The 20,917-nt window shown below is 46.6% G+C and overlaps 1 protein-coding gene across 5 annotated transcripts in view; it reads right to left on the bottom strand.

Annotated features, from left to right (window-relative positions):
• LOC147456846 (YbaK/aminoacyl-tRNA synthetase-associated domain-containing protein) overlaps positions 1-20,917 on the bottom strand; it is a 111,625-nt gene that overhangs the window by 71,999 nt on the left and 18,709 nt on the right. For all 5 annotated transcript variants that reach the window (XR_015188042.1, XR_015188043.1, XR_015188044.1 and 2 more), the window contains 2 exons: positions 17,427-17,486; positions 17,305-17,358 (listed from right to left, as the gene is read on the bottom strand). Coding sequence is in view for 2 of the 5 variants with exons in the window: in XM_086511969.1 (XP_086368095.1) it covers positions 17,305-17,358; positions 17,427-17,486 (114 nt within the window). In the remaining 3 variants the exon portion in view is untranslated. The remainder of the gene's footprint in view (positions 1-17,304; positions 17,359-17,426; positions 17,487-20,917) is intronic.

Genomic DNA, 20,917 nt, shown 5'->3' with positions numbered 1-20,917 from the left:
CCACCTCTCTCGCATTTACACAGGCGAAGAAGCTACCGGGATTGCGGATGACTTTCCAGATAGCAGTCTTTTTAAAATAGATACAACACCGGAATGGTACGACGAGGTCCTACATTTTCTATCCACTGGGCTGTACCGAGAGAGGGCATCCCCACTGCAAAAGAGGAGATTGTTGTTGAAGTCCAAGCCTTTCACTCTGATTGGGGGCCAGCTCTACAAAGCGGGACCAGATGGTGTTCTGAAGCGTTGTGTCTCGCCTCATGAGGTGGAGCATATTCTGGAGGATGCCCACAATGGTCCCACTGGTGGCCATTACCCTGGTCACATCACTGCTCAGAAGATTCTACAGAGTGGTCTGTGGTGGCCCTACATTTTTAAGGATGCAATAGCATATTCTAAGGTTTGTGATGTGTGCCAGAGATGTGGGCCGAAGCCGAGTAAGCAATCCAACCGTCCTTTGCAGGTCTCGATGGCGTGGCTACCTTTTGAGAGATGGGGTTTGGACTTTGTGGGACCAATATATCCCCCGGCTCAACCAGGTAATCGCAAATATCTGCTAGTGGCTACAGACTATGCAACAAAGTGGGCAGAGGTACTAGCGACAGTAGATTGCACTGGCAATACTGTGGCCAAATTTTTATATGAAAATATTTTATGTAGATTTGGATGTCCCTTAGAGATCACCAGTGATAGAGGCAGTCATTTTGTCAATGACATGATCTCAAATTTGCTGGCCAATTACAAGATTTTTCATCGCAAGTCGTGCTCTTATTACCCTAGAGCCAATGGACAGGCCGAGAGCACCAACAAGGTTCTGATCGCCCTATTGAGGAAAGCATGTCATCTCCATCCAGCATCGTGGGCTCAGGCTGTGCACGGCACTCTTTAGGCATACCGCATATCTTTCAAAGCAACAACGAATCAAACGCCTTTTCAACTCGCTTTCGGTTTGGAAGCCATAGCTCCATTTGAGTTCAACTCCGGTTCCCCTAGGGTGGGCAGTCTACGTGCAAGTTGGGGCATGGAATCTGCCTCTATCTCCCGTCTCACCTTATTGGATGAAAGCCGCCTTTTAGCTTCTCGTGCTCTGCAAGCGGAACAACTTCGTCGCAAAGCGTGGCATGATCGCCACCTCAGAAAGCCAAAAATAACGCAAGGCACATTGGTGCTACTCTATCAGGTAAAATATTTGAAAAAAGCAAAGAAGCTGGTTCCAGCTTGGCAAGGGCCCTTTAGAGTACAGGAGGTTTTGCCACAGGGGGCTGTCCAGTTAGTCACTTTGGAAGGCGTTCCTTTGCCACTGGTAAATGGCTCCAGTATCAAGTGCTATTACTCCTCTGAGTAAAGGGTCTGCAACTATCCCGCCATCTGTAGATTCTATGTCCCATCTCTCTCCTCCCCACTATCTTTCCATCAGAACGGGTGTTCTGTTACTGTCTCAGTTATGCTCTCCTCACGACTAGCTTTCCACCAGAATGGATGCTCTGTTACTGTCTCAATTTCTGCTATGTCTATAAGTTTCCGCCTTTCCTCTAAGATATCTTTCTCCACTAAGTCCTGGTAATTGGGTATTATCGGGAACTTCTACAGTCCAGTCACTCCTCCTCTAACCAGTCACTCCTCTAATTGTTTCTATTCTCAGTGTTATTTGCAGTTAAGTATTAAGGTCCTTCCAGTTAAGCTTTCAGTCAAGCTTCTCGTCGGAGTGGTTTTGTTCAGTTTGACAAGTGGAATCTGCTTGGGGACTCTGCTTAGATGTCCTGGGATAATGAACAAGGTGTAATCAAGGACTTGACTTGATGAGACTCCCAATGCCATACTGTCTATGGGAAGAATATGGCAGAGTTTATGTCAAAGAACTTTGATTCCAATAGTAGCAAAAACCTTTGGTGCCATTAAACTTTCAGCTTTGCTGTAGGAACCTTAATCTCCTAATGAGTCAAAATTACCCTCCCTTTTATCTCCTCGAAATTTGTAGCTGCTCAAAAATTAGCACTTTGTACCTTCTCTTTGCTTCTGCTATCACTTTTATCACTTTGTACCGAGTGTGATCGTTGCGCCCTACCTATCCCAACCCCAACCCCATCGTCACTACCTACACATCCACACCCCCTCGCCCCTAACCTCTCCACAAACACACTCACCCCTACTCTATACCAACCCCTCGTCCCTACCCTCCCTTACTCCCCTCGCCCTTACCTGCCCTCAACCCCCTAGCCCCTACCCACTATCTCCCCCCTCGCCCCTATCCACTTATTCCCCCTCGCCCCTACCCACCCTCATCACCCTCGCCCATACCCACTCTCTCCCCCCTCGCCCCTATCCACTATTTTCCCCCTTGCCCCTACCCACCCTCAACCCCCTCGCCCATACCCACTCTCTCCCCCCTCGCCCCTAACCACTATTTCCCCCTCGCCCCTACCCACCCTCTCGCCTCACCCTTATCCTCTAAATATCCCTCGACCCTACCTCCCTTACTCCCTCGCCCCTATCCTCTACGCATCCCCTCGCCCTTAACCTACCTAAACCCCTCGCCCAATTCCGCCTGCATCCATCGATTAGCAATCAGAACCCATCGTTTTTTTCAATCCATCGCGTGCTTTAAAACAGCCATAGCTTTTTTAACTCATCATCCGCTGCCTCTGAAAGAACAAGCTATTCGTTTCTTGCGTATTCAAGCTTTTTCAGAGTTCGCACTGCACACTGCAGATTGACACAACCAGGAAGTACTCTTTACAATGGCTGGTACAAGCAAGCAAGTAAGGAAAACAAAAGCTCTCTCTCCAGAGAGGCCAACTGAGACATCCCAAAGTTCTGCAGAGAAAGAGGATGTGGATACATCCAGCCATGGCCTCACTGATGTGTCCTCCACTGATCACAGTGATGAAAATTACAAGGAGTCCGAATCAAGCTCTGCTTCCGACTCAGAGTCTTCGAGCAACGAGGAAGAGGAAGAGGATGAAGAAGAAGAAGCTGTAAAGAACCAAAAGAAGAGAAAAGCCATCATGCAGGTACTGGGTCATCCAATTCCTCGGCCTCCTTCTTCCAAGACCCAAACCAAGTTCACATTGAACTTCCATCTGCAGTAGCCTCATCCGTCGCTTCGAGAAGTCCTATCAAAAGACCAGCTACACAAGCTAGGATTGTCAGCATTAGCAGACATCGATCTGCCTTCGGATATTCCCATGGATATGGTGCATGCACTCCTCAAGTTTTTTCCCAAAGTCAGAGGACACCCACTGACTGCTACACGAATAGGTAATGCCTTGGGGATGACAACTTTTCCTGCAGTGAAACCGGCTACGCGCACCTATTCCCAACTTTCCAAAGATGCGACAATCGAGGCATGCAAAGAACTACTCAGTACGAATCATGCTGACTATGCAAGGAATAAACAGCTCTGGTCCATTTTCAAGTATTACTTTTTGGTCAGAGATCCTAAAGTCGGCAAGGGCAAGGGCAAGGCCAGATGTGACGTGCCTACTATATTCTCGCACTGTGAAGGCCTATACTGCCTCATCCACACCATCCCATGTGGCTTTCATCAAATTTTATTTACCTCTTTACAGTCTCGGGCTAAAAGATTCAGAGCTCAGGTGCAATCTGTGCAATCTAGCTTTCAATGCTTCGCAGCTCCGATGTTGACCTGGGTGATTAATATACCTGTTAGTCCTATGGATGTGGATGCGGCGATGCAGCGTAAAAGCTCTAAGGGAAAAGGGAAAGATATTGAACAAACAAAGGATCTATCTGAAAAGCCAAAGAAAAAGAGGGCAAAGGTAGTGAAGGACACAGTAGCATCTTTAGTATCCCTGCCAGTCTCCGAAAGCAACAGCTTCGAGTGAAGCAACCAGTTCGACGTTCCTCGCATACGATCACTACTGATTCGATGGTAAGTTCAGGTGGTCCAGATCACACTATGCATGTCCCAGCTGTGACTTCTACAGTGTGTGTTCCTCTCTCTACTGCTGCTATTTTTACACCTACCACAGTGACTAGCTCCCATGTCCCAGTGGCAATTGCTTCTTCTCCTATGCCTAGTCCTGCGGCAACCACTCCTACCATCTCTACTTCGACAGAGAGACATGCGCCTAGTCCAGAGAGGCATGCTCCTAGTCCACCGCGAGCAGTGCCACTTGTCACACCAGTCCCACCAGCAGTCCCACCAGCTGTACCACTGTCCAGCTCTCTTCACCCTGACACTATTACAGTCCAACTCTCTTCACCCTGACACTATTACAGGACCTTCTACAGGATCGGACTCTACATCATTTTTTCGGCTATCGGAGGATATATTGCAAGAGTCTAGGCAAGCCATTGCCACCATTGAGCTGGGAGCAAAGCGTTTAGCAGCCACACACCAACGTCACGTAGCTACTTACGCAGCTATGGAGGGAGCTCTGAAGGTTGCTGAGAGCGCCATCGCGGATAGGGATGCCACTATTTTCGCACTCCAGCAGGCCCTGAAGTTAAAGTCTCGAGTGATTAGTGACCTTCAGAATCAACTACAAGGATTTAGAGAATTGTTGTTACAGGAAAATAGGGCAACGCAGCCTACGATGATGGGTATGGGATATGGGTGGACTGGAGCAGGTACACCAGTGCAGCATGCAGCAACGGGTCCTTCTCAACAGTTTATGGGACTTTACTCACAGACTCCAGTTGCCGTTCAGTACTACAACCAACAACAACAGTATCCTCCTCCTCAGGGGTTTCAGTCTTCACCATTGCCTCAGATGCAAAATATGACTTGTTGTGATGGAGTTGCTGGAGCACATCGACATGGCTGTGTTACTCGACGTCCTCAGTACACTACAGGACAGGTGCTACCATCGGCTCAGCAGCAGGTGGCTGGTCATTTCTCTGGAAACACACTTACTGACAGGAGAGCTCGCATACAGCAAGGCCCCACAATCGATTTGATGGCCCCACCTCCAGAGGCTGATCCTTCGGATGCAGCAGTGGCCACCACTCTATCTCTTGGATGACAGATCCAGGAACTCACCATTGTACATACTAGTAGTTTTCTTTCAAAGTTTCAGTCTTCCTCTCACCGAGACGGTGAGCGGTCTTGTGGCGGGCAACCTGTAGCAGGGCTACAGTGTCACTTCACAGGACAGGCAGTTGGACAGTTAGCTACAGTTGGTCTGGTTCACACTGGACGGACCCTTTGGGCTGGGAGTGACACGTGGTAGGGTACCTACGGTGGTCTAGTGGACATCGTAGCCAGGTCACCACCACCACTCAGTTTGGAGATAGACTTAGCTGGCTGGACATTTATGGGCCGTTGGTGGCTCTTATGGTTGTACATATGAGTAGTCGTGTTTGGGGCAGTTCTATCTTATCTTGCACGTAGTCGTCTAGAGGAAGTCTTACACAGAGCACTGCTTCACCATCCCTGCACATCTGAGCCTCGACACCCCATTTGTACCTGTGAGTCCTGGGCTGGAGCTGAGTGTGCTGCCACGCCAGAGTCTGTACATGGTTCTTTGAGCTAGTCGAGTCCACATGTTCTGGTCCACTGTTGTGTCTCTGTTGTTATCCATTGTTTCTGTGTTGTTATCCGTTGTTTCTGTGTTTCATTCTGTTTGAGAGAGTTTTCATTTGTTTGAGTGAGATTGTCACGCACATTGCACTGAGGGACACCCACACTGTAGAGAGCACGACACATTATCCGCGCTACAACGCTTTACCTGCAGATGCGAGATGAGAGGCAAGGAATGCAAGCCCTCCTCAACACGAATGATGAGGGTGGAATCTGTTTTGGCATGTAAAATGAGAGTGTTAGCCAACCAATCAATGAGAGGGTTCAGTTCACGAAACCATTTAATGCCTTAAATTATATCACATCCTGAGAGAGGAGACACAAGAAACTTCCTACGAAAAGAAGCTTGCTGAACGGTAAACATCACATCAAGGCACTCCTTCGTGATGAGAGAGTCCATACCAGGAGCGAAGCCAGAAACCTCGAGAGGAGATTTCTGACTAGCCTCGAGGCGGGCTCTCTCAACAAGAGGGGGACTAATCACATCATGCATACTGCCTGGATCAAACAATATGATAAAACGATGTCCTTTTACACGACCATAACACTTCATGAGAGATCCATCAATGTGTGTGTCAGAGTCATGAGAAGATGTAGGTTGTGTTGTGACAGAGTTTGTGGTAGCTGTGGGTGCCTTTGGTTCTTTAGGTGGGACTGTCTTAGGACAGGCCTTCTTAATGTGACCCTTGACATGACATTGAAAACATCTACCTTCTTTAGCATAAATCACTTGTTCTTCAGCCGTGATGTATCCTCCTATAATTCCTTGTGAAGCTTTTTCATCTGGGGTTAGCTTAGGTTTTGCACGTGCTTTAGCTTTACCCTTAGATTCGTTGTTAGAGTTCTTTTCCGAGGAATTAGAGGAAGAAGGGCTAGAAGAATTACCATTCTTACCGTTCTTACCATTCTGTGTCTTCTGAGAATTCTGAGATGTCCCTTGAGAAGACTTGTTCTCCTTAGGCTTTCCCTTGTTGTGCTTCATCTGTTGGGCAAGAGCGATTGCTACCCCCTTGTTGAGATCCGCGGGGTCAAAGACTTCAACATCAAACTTGATGTATTCATCTAACCCAAAGAGAAAAGCCTCTTTGCGCTCATCATCCGACTTGCGTAATTGAGTGCCTAGCTACAAAACACGGTTAGAAAACGACATGACTGGCATACCATGTTGCTTGAGATTATGCCAATCCTCTTTCAATCATGCGAGGTACTAAGGGGGCATAAACCGCGCCTTGAGCTTGTCTTGGAAATCAGCCCAACTAAAAGAGAGGGACGTGAAATCGGCGGCTGCCTCTAGGTGCGCGGCCAGCTGTGCCTCTTGCCATGCATGGTACCAATTGATGGCATCACCGGCAAGGTACATAGCTGCCGTCAAAACTTTGCTATTTCCTGTTTTCTTAGTTGTCCCAAAATAAGCATTGAATTGATGCAACCAAGAATGAATCACCGTAGCATCCATCTTACCATCATACTTATTGAAAGTCAACTTTTCGGTGACTGGGTTGTTGGAATCCGCATCGTGGCTTGCACCACTGGAGGAACTCCCACGATCTTTGGGTGGTTCGGTCTTCGAGGCTAGCATGTGGGAAATAAACTCTTGATTGCGAATCTCCCTTTGAGCTTCACGCTCGGTGTCCTTTTCTGCTTTTCGTTCATTTCGTTCATCGCGCTCGCGTTCGAAAGCAAGGCGATTCGCTTCTTGTTGTGCTAGCGCAACCCGACTCGCCTCTATCGTAAGGCGAGTCGCTTCTTGTTGTTGTGCGTTTTTTTAATTTCGTTCCATCGTAACGAGTCGTTTCTTGTTGTGCCAGCATCATGTCCATCATTGACTTAACCGTCATCTCCATAGGAGTTAGAAGAACTCGAGGTGTAGATGGTGAAGGGGAAGGGTTGGAAAAATCTCCTGGTGGGGAGAATCCTTTGTCGCCTCTCTCATGCTCATCACCTGAATGCGAAGTATCCATTCCGCTTCGGGTGACGACCATGCACTAGGGTCTTTGGTTCTTAAGTTCACGAGGAACTTGGGTTCTTGAGGGTCTTGGTAATTGAGTTCTTGGGTTCTTGAAGGGCTTGAGATTCTTGAGGGTTTCTTTCGCTTGCAAATCGCGTTGAGAAGGATCTTCTCTTCACCCGAGTTCTACCCTTTTCTGTGGGCGCACCCCTTGGCGGCCTTGCGCTCACACCAAGGTTGCTTTTTCCCACCTCACGTCGATTAGCCGGTCGCTAAGTGCACGGTCCGCTCTCAATGAGTGAAAAGAGACACAAGGGGAGGCTGGACAAGCCCTTCTTTCTTGGGATTTCTGTCACTCTTCAACAAAACACGATTAGGAATCGTCACGCCCAAGTACACTTGGGTTCGTGCGACCATAACAAGCAAAAAAAAACTTGTGGTTCTTGTGGTTCTTTCCTTGAGTAATGCAGAACACTTCCAAAGCTCTGATACCAATGTTAGGTGCAACGGAATGAATGTTGTATTTTCTCAACATTAGTGATCTTTATTTCTCAAGGTTCCTTTAGTTCTTACGGAAGAAGAGAGCCTTCCGTCTTTATGGAGAGTGCTATGATCACGAACAAAGTGAGTGGATATTGTGCATGCAAGTGAATGAGACTGAGAGAAGGAGAGAAAAGAGATACGACACCCGAGAGGTTGTAAAACCCTCCTCCGAAGGCCCCACTCTCGTCGGCGAGAGTGGTCTAACTTTGATTGCACAAAGGTGTACAATGATGATGCATGGACTGATGCAAATGAGGTCTATGTCGATGACGACGATGATGACTTTGGGGCTGATATGGGTCTTCTTGTATCTGCTGTCCACAAGGGCTTAAGGGCTGAGAATTGGAGTGATCTTGGTGGCTCAAAATCCCTGTTTTGTCGATGTTTCTAGGCTGAAATAAAACGCTGAGTTCAAATGGTTCAGGCTGCGTTTTTGAAGGACTGCTGCCGGCTGAAAACGCTGAGGAATTGCTGCGTTTTTCAAGGGCTGAGACTAATGGTAAAAACGCTGAGGTTGCTTCAGTCAAGGCTGCGTTTTAATGCTGAAAAACTGAGGCAAAAACGCTGCAGCCTGCTGATGGTTTAGCGATCCAGAAAACGCTGGCTTTGGGAGGCTTTGAAGGGGGAAAACGCCAGGCAATGGTGCTGGAATGGCGATGGCTGAATCTGGATAAACGCCAAGGGGATGGATCCTTATGGCGATGATGGAAACGCTGGCTGGTGGAGTGGCCTCGCCAAGGGCTTGGGGAGGGTCTTGCTGAGAGAGGGAGGGACACCTGTTGCTTGGGGAAGCCTACTGTGCCTTTGCTCATCTTCCAATTTGTGCTATCTTTGGTTTGCTTATATATTAACTTACCCACTTTGCCCTACTGAGTACCCAACAAAAGTCACTTAATAAATAAGTCAAAAATGTCAAAAATAGGGAAAAATGGGATAAAGTCACTTGAAAAATCCCCAAACTGACTCTGATGGAATCTGATGGAAATGCTTATGCTTATGCAGTGTGCAACCAGAGGATATGCATCTACACTGAGTGACTGGGCATGCACGGTCTACGAATAGACTCACTAAAGTGCCAGATCACTTCTAATCTAAAACTGACTGGACTTGACGGAAACCCTGCTATGGTGTAGCTTGTCCACGGACACATAGGGTTGGGATGTGTCACGTGACACATCAAATGCAAGATAGTTCTTGAACTTAACCAAGAACCGCCTTCGGACTTTACCTTTCTTCGTATCCTTATGTGCCAAAATCTGTTCAAGAACAAGGATCTCCTCGTTTTCTTCCACTTCGGGTTGCTCATCAGGCTCCCCATCATCAGGCACATCACCTTTAAAAGGTTTCAAGAGACTCACATGAAATGCATTGTGAATCCTCCAAGTATCAGGCAGTTTCATTCGGAAGGAGACATCATTTATCTTTTCAGTGTTCTGGAAAGGTTCCTAGTATCGCATACTAAGCTTTGGAAAAAGCCTCCCCTTTCCCTTTTTCTTTCTTAGGCGTGCCTTCTCAAAACGTAAGAGCACCCAATCATCCTCCTTCAATTTCAAGTCGCGACGATGGCGATCCGCTGCCTTTTTCTGTCGTTCTTGAGATTTCTGCAAAGTCTCGCGAACCTTGGCAAAAGCCGTATCTAAGTCTCACGTATATTCATCCGCTTCAAAAATCTTATCTTTCGTGCTTAGGAAGGGTGGAACCTTCGCAGCACCTTCAACAATCTCAAATGGCGCCTTCTGCGTCGTAGAGTGTATCGTGTTATTGTAGGCAAATTCCACCAAAGGTAGGTACTTTTCCCATTGAGTCTTCTAATCCGAGATATAAGACTTCAATAAATCTAAAACTGCTGAAATTGGCAATCTCAGATTGCCCGTCAGTCTACGGGTGGAACGATGACGAGAACTGCAACTGCGTGCCAATGTTCCCCCAAATTGCCTTCCAAAACAAACTCATAAATCTGGGGTTTTTGTCGGAGACAATCGTCTCAGGCATGCCATGTAATCTGAAAATCATTGTGACCACTCTGTGTTCTCGAGAGATCAAAAATGAAATCCATTGCAATACTTTCCCAAGGGCGGGTGGGTATGGGTAAAAGGCTGTAACAATCCCTGTGCTTTATGCCTGTCAAACTTGACCTTCTGGCATACTAAGCAACTGCGCACAAACTCTTCCACATCCTTCTTGAGTCTCGGCCAAAAGAAGTATCTCTCTACCCCTTTTATGGCGGTAGCAATGCCGCTGTGACCCGTAAAAGGTTGACAGTGGCATTCAGTCATAACCTTTTCCCTCAACGGCTGTGTAACGCACAACATGGTTTTTTTCTCATCAAATAGCCATCCCGAATGGAATATCCCGCTAATGTCTCCCCATCCCATATCCGTGTGAATACGTCTGCAAAATCTGTATCTGTAGCTTACTGGTCGACCATATCCTCGAAGCTCCTATGATGTATCGCGGAAATAGCCAGAACCAACGGCTTCCAAGACAAAGCATCTGCCACCACATTCTTTTGTCCTTGCACATGGACAATCTGGAAGTGAAACTGTGACAAGATGTTCGCCCACCGCATCTGCTTTTCCGAAAGCTGCTTCTGTGACAAGAAGTAGCGCAAACTCTAATGGTCTGTAAAGACAGTAAAATCCGCTCCGAGTAGGTAATGCCGCCATTGAGTAAGAGCATGGATAACCACCAAAAGCTCTTTCTCATAAAACTGTGCTGTCATCTCCGGCCTTGAGAACAATGGCTCTCGTAAGCAATGACATGGCCTTCTTGCATTAAGACCGCACCAAGACTACAACCACAAGCATCACAATATACTTCAAATGACTTCTACAAGTCCGGTAAAGTCAAAACTAGTCCCATAGTCAATTTCTCTTTCAATGTCTGAAAGGCAGTCACCTCTGTGGATCCCCACGAGAAAGGGACTCCTTTCTGTGTCAAGATATGCAAAGGGGAAGCAACCTCTGCAAACTTTCGAATGAACCGCCTGTAGTACGAACAAAGTCCCAAGAAGCTTCTAACTTCATGGACATTCTTCAAATCGGGCCAATCACGGATAGTGTCTATCTTGGCCGGATCCATTTGCACTCCTGCTGCTGAGACAATGTGTCCCAAAAAGTGTATCTCTGAAGCAGATGATCTCTGTGTTCTGCCTCATTCTTGGAGAAAACAATGATATCGTCAAAGAAAGTACCAACAAATAGCCTGTACTCTTGAAAAATCCTGTCCATCATCCGGTTAAATGTCGTAGGAGCATTGGTTAAGCCAAAAGGCATCACCAAAAACTCAAATAACCCAAAAGTCGTATGAAAAGCTGTCTTGTAGACATCTCCCGGCGCGATTCTAATCTAATTATATCCACTCTTCAAATCAATCCTGCTAAAGCACGAGGATCCCTGTAATCTGTCGAGTATATCATCGATCCTAGGAATCGGAAATCTGTTCTTGATGGTGATTTTGTTGAGAGCTCTATAATCGATGCACATTCTCCAAGATCCGTCTTTCTTAAAAACCAACAACACTGGAGAGCAATACGGTGAAGTACTAGGCTGGACAAGACCCTTTTCCAAGAGGTCTTTCACTTGGTTCATAATCTCTTCATTTTGTGCTCGGCTCATACGATAAGGTGGCCGGTTCGATGGTGTGCATCCAGGTATCAGATCAATGGTATGATCTTCAAGCCCTCTAAAAAGCAATCGGCATGAGTGTGGAGAAAAATCTTGGTGTTCTTTTGTTCAGGTCAAAAGATATTCGACCTTTATCCATCGTTCAGTTCTCTCCCAAAAGAATGAGTAAAGAAATTGAAGTTCATCAAGTACAATCTCTGAGCCCTTTATTTGTCAAAGTCGCTTTCTCGGCCCGCTAGTCAACCACGGCGTCGTTCTTGTGATACCAAGGAATTTCGAGTAGAACGTCACTCGCGTGCCCTGAACACCCCTGTCATTGCAAACCACATTTGCCAATGCTCGGCGTAATGGCAACATCCCGTCCGGGTGCCAGTCAAACTACCTCCGCCTATGGCCTCAGCCTGTCGAGCGTAGTTCCAAATCGAGCCGCCAATTCCAAGTGAAAAGAAGTTGGCCTTGGCTCCTGCAAAAGAGCTTCCTGATCCTTCACTTTGCCCCAAAAGCGGCAAAGTTTGTACTTTCATTCATTTGATTCGGTTCAAGTCCCACGCCATGTGGTACTAGTTCTGCTTTTTATCTACCTTTTCTGCCACGTCTCTCGGCTGCTTTAGAACTTTCTGGCCTTTCTTCATCTTGTTCATTCGGTGCCTTGTTAGGGCACTTCGCGGAGATATGTCCATGTTCCCCGCATCCAAAGCACTTCCCCTCCCTGATGAAGCGAGCTCTCTCCTAAGGAGTAAGCTTGGGTGGTGCATCCTTCTTTTTTGGGTTGCTCTTTGTCTTTCTACTTTCATTCGTTGAAGTCTGTTCGGCTCGTTGTGTCATGACCTCATCGGTGGGGTAGGTCAGACTTCCAGAGTGAATGGCAAAGCCCCGTTTCGTATGACTCATCAACTCCTGAATAGAAGCTGACTTCTGTTCCAAGCAGTGATCTCGGATCTCTGTAGGTAGACCCAAGGTAAACCGCTCAATCTGTTCTCTGAACGAGATCTTCTTGAATGAAGAGGCGGGTAGAAAGAGATCCAGAATCTCTCACAGTAAGCATCCATTGTATCTCTCTTGGTCATCCGAAGATAGTTCCAAGCAGCTCGTATATCACGTTCATACTCTTGCGTCAGCCAAGAAGAAATAAAAAGCTTCTTAAATTTCAGCCATTTAACTGGCGCAGTCCTGTTTAAAAGAAGCGTGGACCACCAAGTTCGAGCATTCCCCTTAAAATAAGAGGCAGCTCTCCGAATCTTGGAGTGCTGTGAGTAGCGTCCTCCCGCGAAAGCGATGTCAAACTGCTGTATAAAAGACAAAGCCTTCGAAGCAATCTTTTTATCCTGAAAAAGTGTCAAATTTGATCAACTGTCCACCTTCCTTAAACTCTCGAACTTTCTTGCTTTTATCTTCTAGAAAGTCATACTTGTTGGCTTTATAAAAAATTATTCTTGTTCGCATAAAATTTTCCGTCATCTGAGTCTGAACTGTCTGTAGACGAGTCCTCTGTAGAACTGTCACTCACTAGGCGAGATTTAGACTTTTTCTTGCCCTTTCCGAAGTGTTGTTTCTTGCCTCGCTTTTTGCCTTTTCTATCTTCTTCGCTCGAATCTGAAGAGCTAGAAGAACTATCTAAAGAAGAAGAAGAAGAACTGGGTACTTCTTCAAATCGAACACGCTTCTTCTGTTTCTTTGCTTTATCAATCGACTAACGATCCAAATAACCCGGGAAGTCAGAGCCTTTCTTCTACTTTTTGCCGTGCTTTTTGGCTTTCTGCTGCGCGTCAAAAAGCTGAACAATCCGTGCATCAACCACCTCTTCTAATTCCTTCTCTAAATATTGCTTGTGATCAGAAGGTTTCTTGAGGCGGGTTTCGGGGGTGGTGTTGTGGTTTTCTGCCACTGCGCCTACACTTCCTGAAAAGAAGTCTCGCTCATATATTTTGCCAATTTCGGGTCCTTCGCAAAATTGAGCATCATCTTTGTTGCATCGCCAATCAATTGACGACGCTTCATCTCTCGTTGCTCCGCCTGAGTAGGCCGAGGCAGGCCATACTCTCTGCCGGAATCTTCGTTGTGATCCCTGTCCGCATCTCCGGATGCAGAGGGAGTCGACTGATCCTTGCGTGAAGCCATAGGTGCCGCGGAAAAAAAAAATGGGATCGGATTTCTCGTAGAAGAGAAATCGGCCGTGCTCTGATACCACTGTAACAGACTTGGACACTCCAAGTCAAGAATCAATCACGATAGCACGAAATAACCACTTCAAAACAGTTCATAGTTCACAATAGATTTGCACTGGCCCGGCGGAGTTCCGTGCCTAGAGATATTGGCCCCAAACAATGGCGCCCCTTTCGGTATTTCTGTATGTATTAATCAGTGTTCAAAGTACAAAAGTGGGTCGGGTTCTCACTCTCAGACTCTGCGTCCAGATGCTCTGCAGAGTAGGAGCCCTCACCGCTTATTTATTGTTTACAAGGGTTGCCAAAAGCAGCGCCCCAAAAGCTTCAAATCAAAAGCAGAATCTTTCTCTCACAAGCTCTCTTGAGCTTTTAATAAAATAAAGTCTCTCTCTCTCTCTCTCTCTCTCTCTCTCTCTCTCTCTCTCTCTCTCTCTCTCTCACACACACACACAATTGCGTAGAGAAAAGCAGTTGATCGCTGGCTGGATTTCCGCAAATCTTGCCGCTTTTTCCAGGACTGCCGTACGATGCCACGTCAGCATGCCAACGCATTTCACGGAATTCTCAGCCTGCTGCCCTAGGGTTAGGGTTAGGGTTTATGACTGTTTTTAGGGTCAGGGTTAAGGTTAGGGTTTTTGGCAGATTTTAGGGTTTGCAGGTTTTAGGGTTAGGGTTTCCAAAATTAGGGTTTTCAGAATTAGGGTTATCAGCAGCAGTCAGGGTTAGGGTTTCCCGCATGCTCTCAGGCAGACACGTCATCCCTTTGTGACACACTACCACATCATCACTTTACAATCTCTAACTCTCTCTATTCTCTGTTTAGCCGACAAGTCTTGTTGCTACATCATCACTTTTGTGACATCCCCCCCCCCCCCCCCCCTTAAAAGAAGAGTAATCCCCCTTATTACACTTGCACAACAAACAATAGCTCAGTAGACACTGACTCTATGCTTACATGCATTTGACCACTTCAAACCATGCCCTTGCACAAAGACACAAGTCATTGAACAATCATAATCGCATTCACAAATCCCACCACTATCCCTAGAAGATCTTAGGCATGCCCTATAATCATTATGACTTATTTACCCATCACATTCACACAGCACTAATCTCTCATGGATGTCTTGATGCACTAATCTCATGACTCCAGATTCACATCAACAACACAAAATGCTGCAATCATTTCATCTTTCGCATTTACTCAGACAAAAACAACAATTGCAAGAGTACATAAAACATTCTGTTCTTCAAGAATTTGAAACCACAAGCCCAAAACTTACGGTCAATTTTTTTAGTACATATTATAAAGCCGCTCAATAGAGTATTGTCAGCCTACGTCTTCAAAAGGCCAAAATGACCTATGAGACCAAATTGATACAATCTTGGTGGATCTAATCCGATGTCTGGGTACAAAATAAAAATGAAATAAAGTGTGAGACTAAAATCATCATCATCAATGCCCGAGGATGCCCGGCTGGCGGCATCGGGCATTGTCCGAGAAAGTATTGCATCGGTTGATGAAGAGCTTTGTCAATGTCCGCCTCTATAAACAGTCGTACTGGGCGTCTCCCATGTGTCGTGCTAGAATAGTCATGATCCTCTGATGGAGATGTCGTGGTCGCCCTCATAGAGGTGGACGTCTAGCTCTCTCGAGCTCAATGGCTCTGTCAGGTAATATACCTGTGGTATAAGTAGTCTGCTATGAAGTCTCTTGTGATGAGTCCCTGCTGTAAAGAAGATCTCCCTCTTTGAATGTCTCCCATTGCTTGATCTCCTCAAGCCCTGTATCTGCGCAACTCTAGCAAAAACAACCCGAGGCATCTCTAATCCTGATATCTCATGACTCTAGCCAACGATCCAAAGCCCTCTCTGAATAGACAATGAAAGCGGCCTCGTATCTCATAGTATACCAAACAATGACAAATGTGATGTACTTCTATCCCTGGTAGAGAAACCTCTCCTAAAACCCACCTGTCCTGTTGCCCGTACACCCTCTCTTTGCTCAACTCTCCTCGTCAGATAGATCTTTAAGGTCTCTTGGGATAGTTTCCTACGACGTTAAAATACTCTTCTTCTTCTTCTTCTGCCCATCTATTCAACTGCTGCTCAAGGATGGATGCGTACAACCGTACCAATGTGTGTCCAATCATGATAGTGCGGTAGTTCCCAAGCTCCTTAGGGTCCCCTGACTTGACGATAGGTACGATAGTAGACAAACTCCAAGTATCAAGTAGGCCCTCGCACATGGCACAATTGAACATCACTGCTAGAAGCTTTGCAAGCAAATCTCTGGCATGTATAAATGCTATGCTACTAGGCCATCGTGATCATATGCTGTCTTGGTCCTCATCCTGTCAATGGCTTTCTTTACCATCTCGGTGGTAAAGAAACCGTGTAGGCGTGGCTCTAGCGGATCTGGGAGAGGTGGCTGCCCAGAGACAGTGTAGAGAGATGATGCATATTGACCCCATACCTCGGTAGAAATGATGAGTGGTGGGGGAGAATGCCCATGGAAGAGTCGCCATGCGTCGCCTTTCCCTACTTGTGCGGGTTTGTCCATAGTGAACAGCTCAATCCAACGTTGGCCGCCACTCTGCTGATTCTAACTTCTACTTGTAGCCACCCCCTTCGCAGATATAAACCGTCACCATCCCCGTCAATTGCACTCTCCCCCTTTCCCTCCCCCATCTCTCCCTTATCTTTTGGTCTTTTTTTGCTTTTGCTTTTTTTGCTCGCTGTTTTTATGGTTGTTTTTTTATGTTTTTCAGGGTCATAATGTCCTTTTGGTCGAGTGGGTATGTGGGTGTGGGTATGTAGAAAGTGATTGTGTATGTGTTTTCCTTGGGATGTGTGCAATTAATGGGGTGTATGTACTATGTGTGTCACTTGTGGTGTGTATGATGTACACATTTGTGAAAAGGGCAGATGTACTCTCTGTGTGTGTATGCTTAGGTGGTGTGTGTGTGTGTGTGTCACTTGTGGTGTGTATGATGTACACATTTGTGAAAAGGGCAGATGTACTCTCTGTGTGTGTATGCTTAGGTGGTGTGTGTGTGTGTGTGCGCGCACGCAAGGTGTTTCTTTTGTTGTAAGGTGCGCGTGTTTGTTTTTTTGTGCTTTTGGGAAATGGGTTGTTCGAGGCCATCTTCCAGTCCTGATTGGTGAGCCTTCAAATACGGTCCCCTTGTGCAAGCATTTCTGCACGGGTGGGTGGGTGGGTGTGTGTGTGTTTCATTGCTACTAACCCCCCCCCCCCCCCCCCCCCCCCCCCCCCTTTTCTGTTGCGTGCTTTCTTGCTGCAAGCTACCACCTGGCAACTTCATAGAACCACTGGATATAACATAAGAGAGCTCAATATAACTTGCATACTTTGACAAAGAAGAGGGTGAAATTGTGGGCCTGCTGACTTTGTTAACCTGCAGTAATCTCCATACTCAAAACTAACAATTGAGAGGAATACTTACTGTGACGTACCTTCAAAAAAAGATTTTTGCTAAGAGTCACCTCCAAATGGCCAAGATGCTTGGCCTGCACATGAGAAGAAATAGTTTCATAAGAGCCTCTAACCAACAGCAGGCGAAAGGAAATAATGGTACCTGTTCGTCAACTGTCATAACAGCAGGGTGCTCATGCAGCCGCAGTGAGATTCCAAGACCCTGAAACAATACACTTAAGACCCAATAAAAGGGAGCAGCTGCATAGAGTGCTCTAAAATTCTTTTAGCAACAAACACAGTAGTGAAAATGTGCTTCCACGAATAAATACAAAAAAAGAACAATAAATTAGAAGATATCTAGAGAAAACCCTGCGATCACACTAAGTGCATTTTTCATTAACCTAAAGTAGTCTAACGTGGCAGTGTGTTTAAGTGTGAGGGATGAGGGGGATAGAGCTCTAACTCAATGGATGTGAGACTATGCACAAGGGAGTACAACCATGAGAGAGAGAGAGAGAGAGAGAGAGAGAGAGAGAGAGAGAGATGAGTAAGTTTGTTTATTGGACGCAAGCATGGCCTTTTCATTTGCGGCTAAAGGTAGTTCAAACCAAGCCTCCCAGTCAGAGGTGAAGGTAGGGAAAATCACCCAAGAGCTAACAAAAATAAATGGGACACCCTAGAAACAAAGGGGCCAGAGTTGGCACCAAACATAAGATGGGTGGCTGACCTAAAAGTGTCAGGTGCAGCGGAGTTGAAATGGTGAAGATCTAGATTTTACACTTCCACAAATCCTTTTCTTTCTTTCCTTGCATTAGTGGTTCCTTTTAGCTTGAATGGTGGTTCCTTTACTTTTCCCTAAAGAGAGGGAATGAGAGAGAGCGGTAGAGATCTGTAGAGGGAGAGAGAAACAGAGAAAAGAGGCGAATGACACCCCCAACCAACCCTCTCAAGGGCCCCCGACACCGTTGCCTCTGTGATATTTGCTTTAGATTGCGTAAATGGAATGTACACACATGCAATACCTCAATGCAGACTCTACCGACTCGAATGGTGAATGTCACCACGGTAACTCCTCAAGACGAGGCACCTCCGGGGCTGATTTGATGCACCTTTGGATCCTTCTCGATGTGGGATTGCGGATGGCCACCGAGGGGTAGATCTGGGGCTGAATTGCACTCCCCATGTGAGAGGAATGAAGGGCTGAAAACGCAGATCTCAACAATGCCGATGATGGACAGCAAAGGAGCACTCGATGCTGGCGAGGGAATGGCCGAGGGGAGGCTCGATGGGCTGCCGAAGTACTGGACCGTGTCACAAACCAATGACGTGGCAATAACCCTAGACACCCAAATGGGTTGCAGACCGGACACACACACACTCTCTGGCAGGCAGCAGTCCGGGATTTTACGCTGCTATGCTGACATGGCACTGCTATACGGACCCGGAGTTTGCGGCGCGTTCTGCGGAGGCTATACGGACTGGCTGACGTGGCAAAAAGCGTACGGACAGCATCTTTTGGCTACACAAAAATCCTACGCGAGAGAGAGAGAGAGAGAGAGAGAGAGAGAGAGAGAGAGAGAGAGAGAGAAATGAAATGATATATTAACGTCTACAAAAGGCCAAAATGACCTATGAGACCAACTGATTACAATGATGAGTCTAGTACCAAGTCTGGGTACAAACAAAGAACTGAGATAGGAGTGCTACCGATGGGTGGCTGGTAGGCTGAGCAATGGTATCATGCCACAAAGATACAAAGTGGGGATAAGTGTCACCATGATATAATGAAGCAATAGCATGGAGCCTATCCTGGTCGACACTCAGGGTGTCGTGCTAGAATCCTGTGGATCCTCTGCCGCAGTCTCCGTCGGTGCTGCGTGGCTCCCCTCCTCAATCGCGATCGTCTCGATCTCAGAACTCTATAGCTCGGTCAATGAGAGTACCGCTGGTGTGTGTATGGGTGGGAACCGAGCTCTGTGATGGTGGTGTCCCCTCTGCCTCTGTGGTACTCAGACTGAAGAAATCTGAGATGCGTCTTTGGGACTGTCTCTGTCTTTGCCCTCTCAATAGAGCGTCTCTATGTCTCTGTATCTCAAGTAGAAATAATCGGAGACACATTTGATCCTGATATCTCATGACTCTATCTAACGAGTCAAAACCATCTCTGAATAAACAATGAAAGCGTCCCCGTATCTCATAGTAGACTGTGCAGTGACATATGTAGTGAAACTCTGTCTCTGGCTCTGCATGGCATAACTGAGAAATCCTACTGTCTGCTGGTATGCCTCTAAATCTACCTGTCTCAATCCCAAGCTGGTGTGAAGATGTGCGAATCTGGCCTATGGCACATCGTAACCCATGAGATAGATGTGTGTCCATGTAGCTGGGCCGTGTGACAAATCCATCTGTCGTGAGTTGGAGAAGATGCTCTCTATAGAAAGCCCTCTTCGTACCCAACTCCCGTGATGGCTCTATCCATGTCCTCTTGCTATCAAGCTGGATAAGATCCTGCCGAATGAGTCTAGCACTCTCCATCCGTGTAAGAGCCAAAGATGGTGCATCAAGAGAATACTAGAAAGAGAAAGAGAGAGAGAGAGAGCTTTATTTTGAGCTGCTTTATTTTATCAAGCAAGGCTTGTGAGAGGAATTTCTTTTAATTGGCAGCTTTTGGGGCTCTGCTTTTAGCATCCCTTGTAAACCTTTATAAGTGTAGGCAAGGCTCCCACTCTGCAGAGCATCTGGACGCAGAGTCTGAGAGTGAGACCCTCCCACTCTCTTGTACTTTGAGCACAGATTTAATACAAAAAGAAATATCGAAAGGGGCACCAGTCTTTGGGGCCAATATCTCTAGGCACGGAACTCCGCCGGGCCATGTCGAATCAATTGTGAATTGTGAACTGTTTTGAAGTGCATCTCTGTTGTGTTGCAGTAGAATCTTGACTTGGAGTGTCCAAGTTTGTTACAGTGGTACCAGAGCGCAGCCGATTTCTCTTCTACCGGGAAACCCAATCCTTTTCTCGAAACACTTATGGATTCAAACTGAGATCAGTCGACTTCCTCTGCATCTTGGGATGCGGGAAGAGATCACGAAGAAGATTCTCATGAGGAGTACGGCCCGCCTCGGCCTACTCAGGCGGAGATTGAAGAGATGAAGCGTCGACAATTGGTTTACGATGCGATAAAGATGATGATCAACATTGCGAAGGATCCCAAATTTGCAAAATTTTTGACGCAGACAGCCTTCCACGAAGTGCACTCTCAGTGACGGAAGGCCATAGAACCACCCCTCAAACCGGCACTCAAGAAACCTCCTACTCCGAGGATGTTTACAGAGCAAGAATTAGAAGAGGTGGTTGATACACGGATTACCCGGCTTTCTGACGCAACCAACAAAGCCAAAAAGCACAACAGAAAGCAAAAGAAAGGAACTAACTTCCCGGGTTATTTGGGTCGTCAATCTACTTTTGCCTCGGCAAGAAAACAAAAGAAGCGTGTCAGATTTGAAGGAGTATCCACCACTTCTTCTTCTTCTTCTTCTTCTTCTTACAGTTCTTCTAGCTCTTCTGACTCGAGCGAAGAAGACAGGAAAGGGAAAAAGCGAAGCAAAAAGCAAAGCTTCGGAAAGGGCAAGAAAAAGGCAAAGAAGCCTAA

The sequence above is a fragment of the Adiantum capillus-veneris genome, chromosome 5 (genome assembly GCF_014529385.1).
Source record: "Adiantum capillus-veneris isolate H3 chromosome 5, ASM1452938v2, whole genome shotgun sequence".
Classification (NCBI taxonomy): Eukaryota; Viridiplantae; Streptophyta; class Polypodiopsida; order Polypodiales; family Pteridaceae; genus Adiantum; species Adiantum capillus-veneris.
This window is presented reverse-complemented; position numbering and strand designations above follow the sequence as displayed.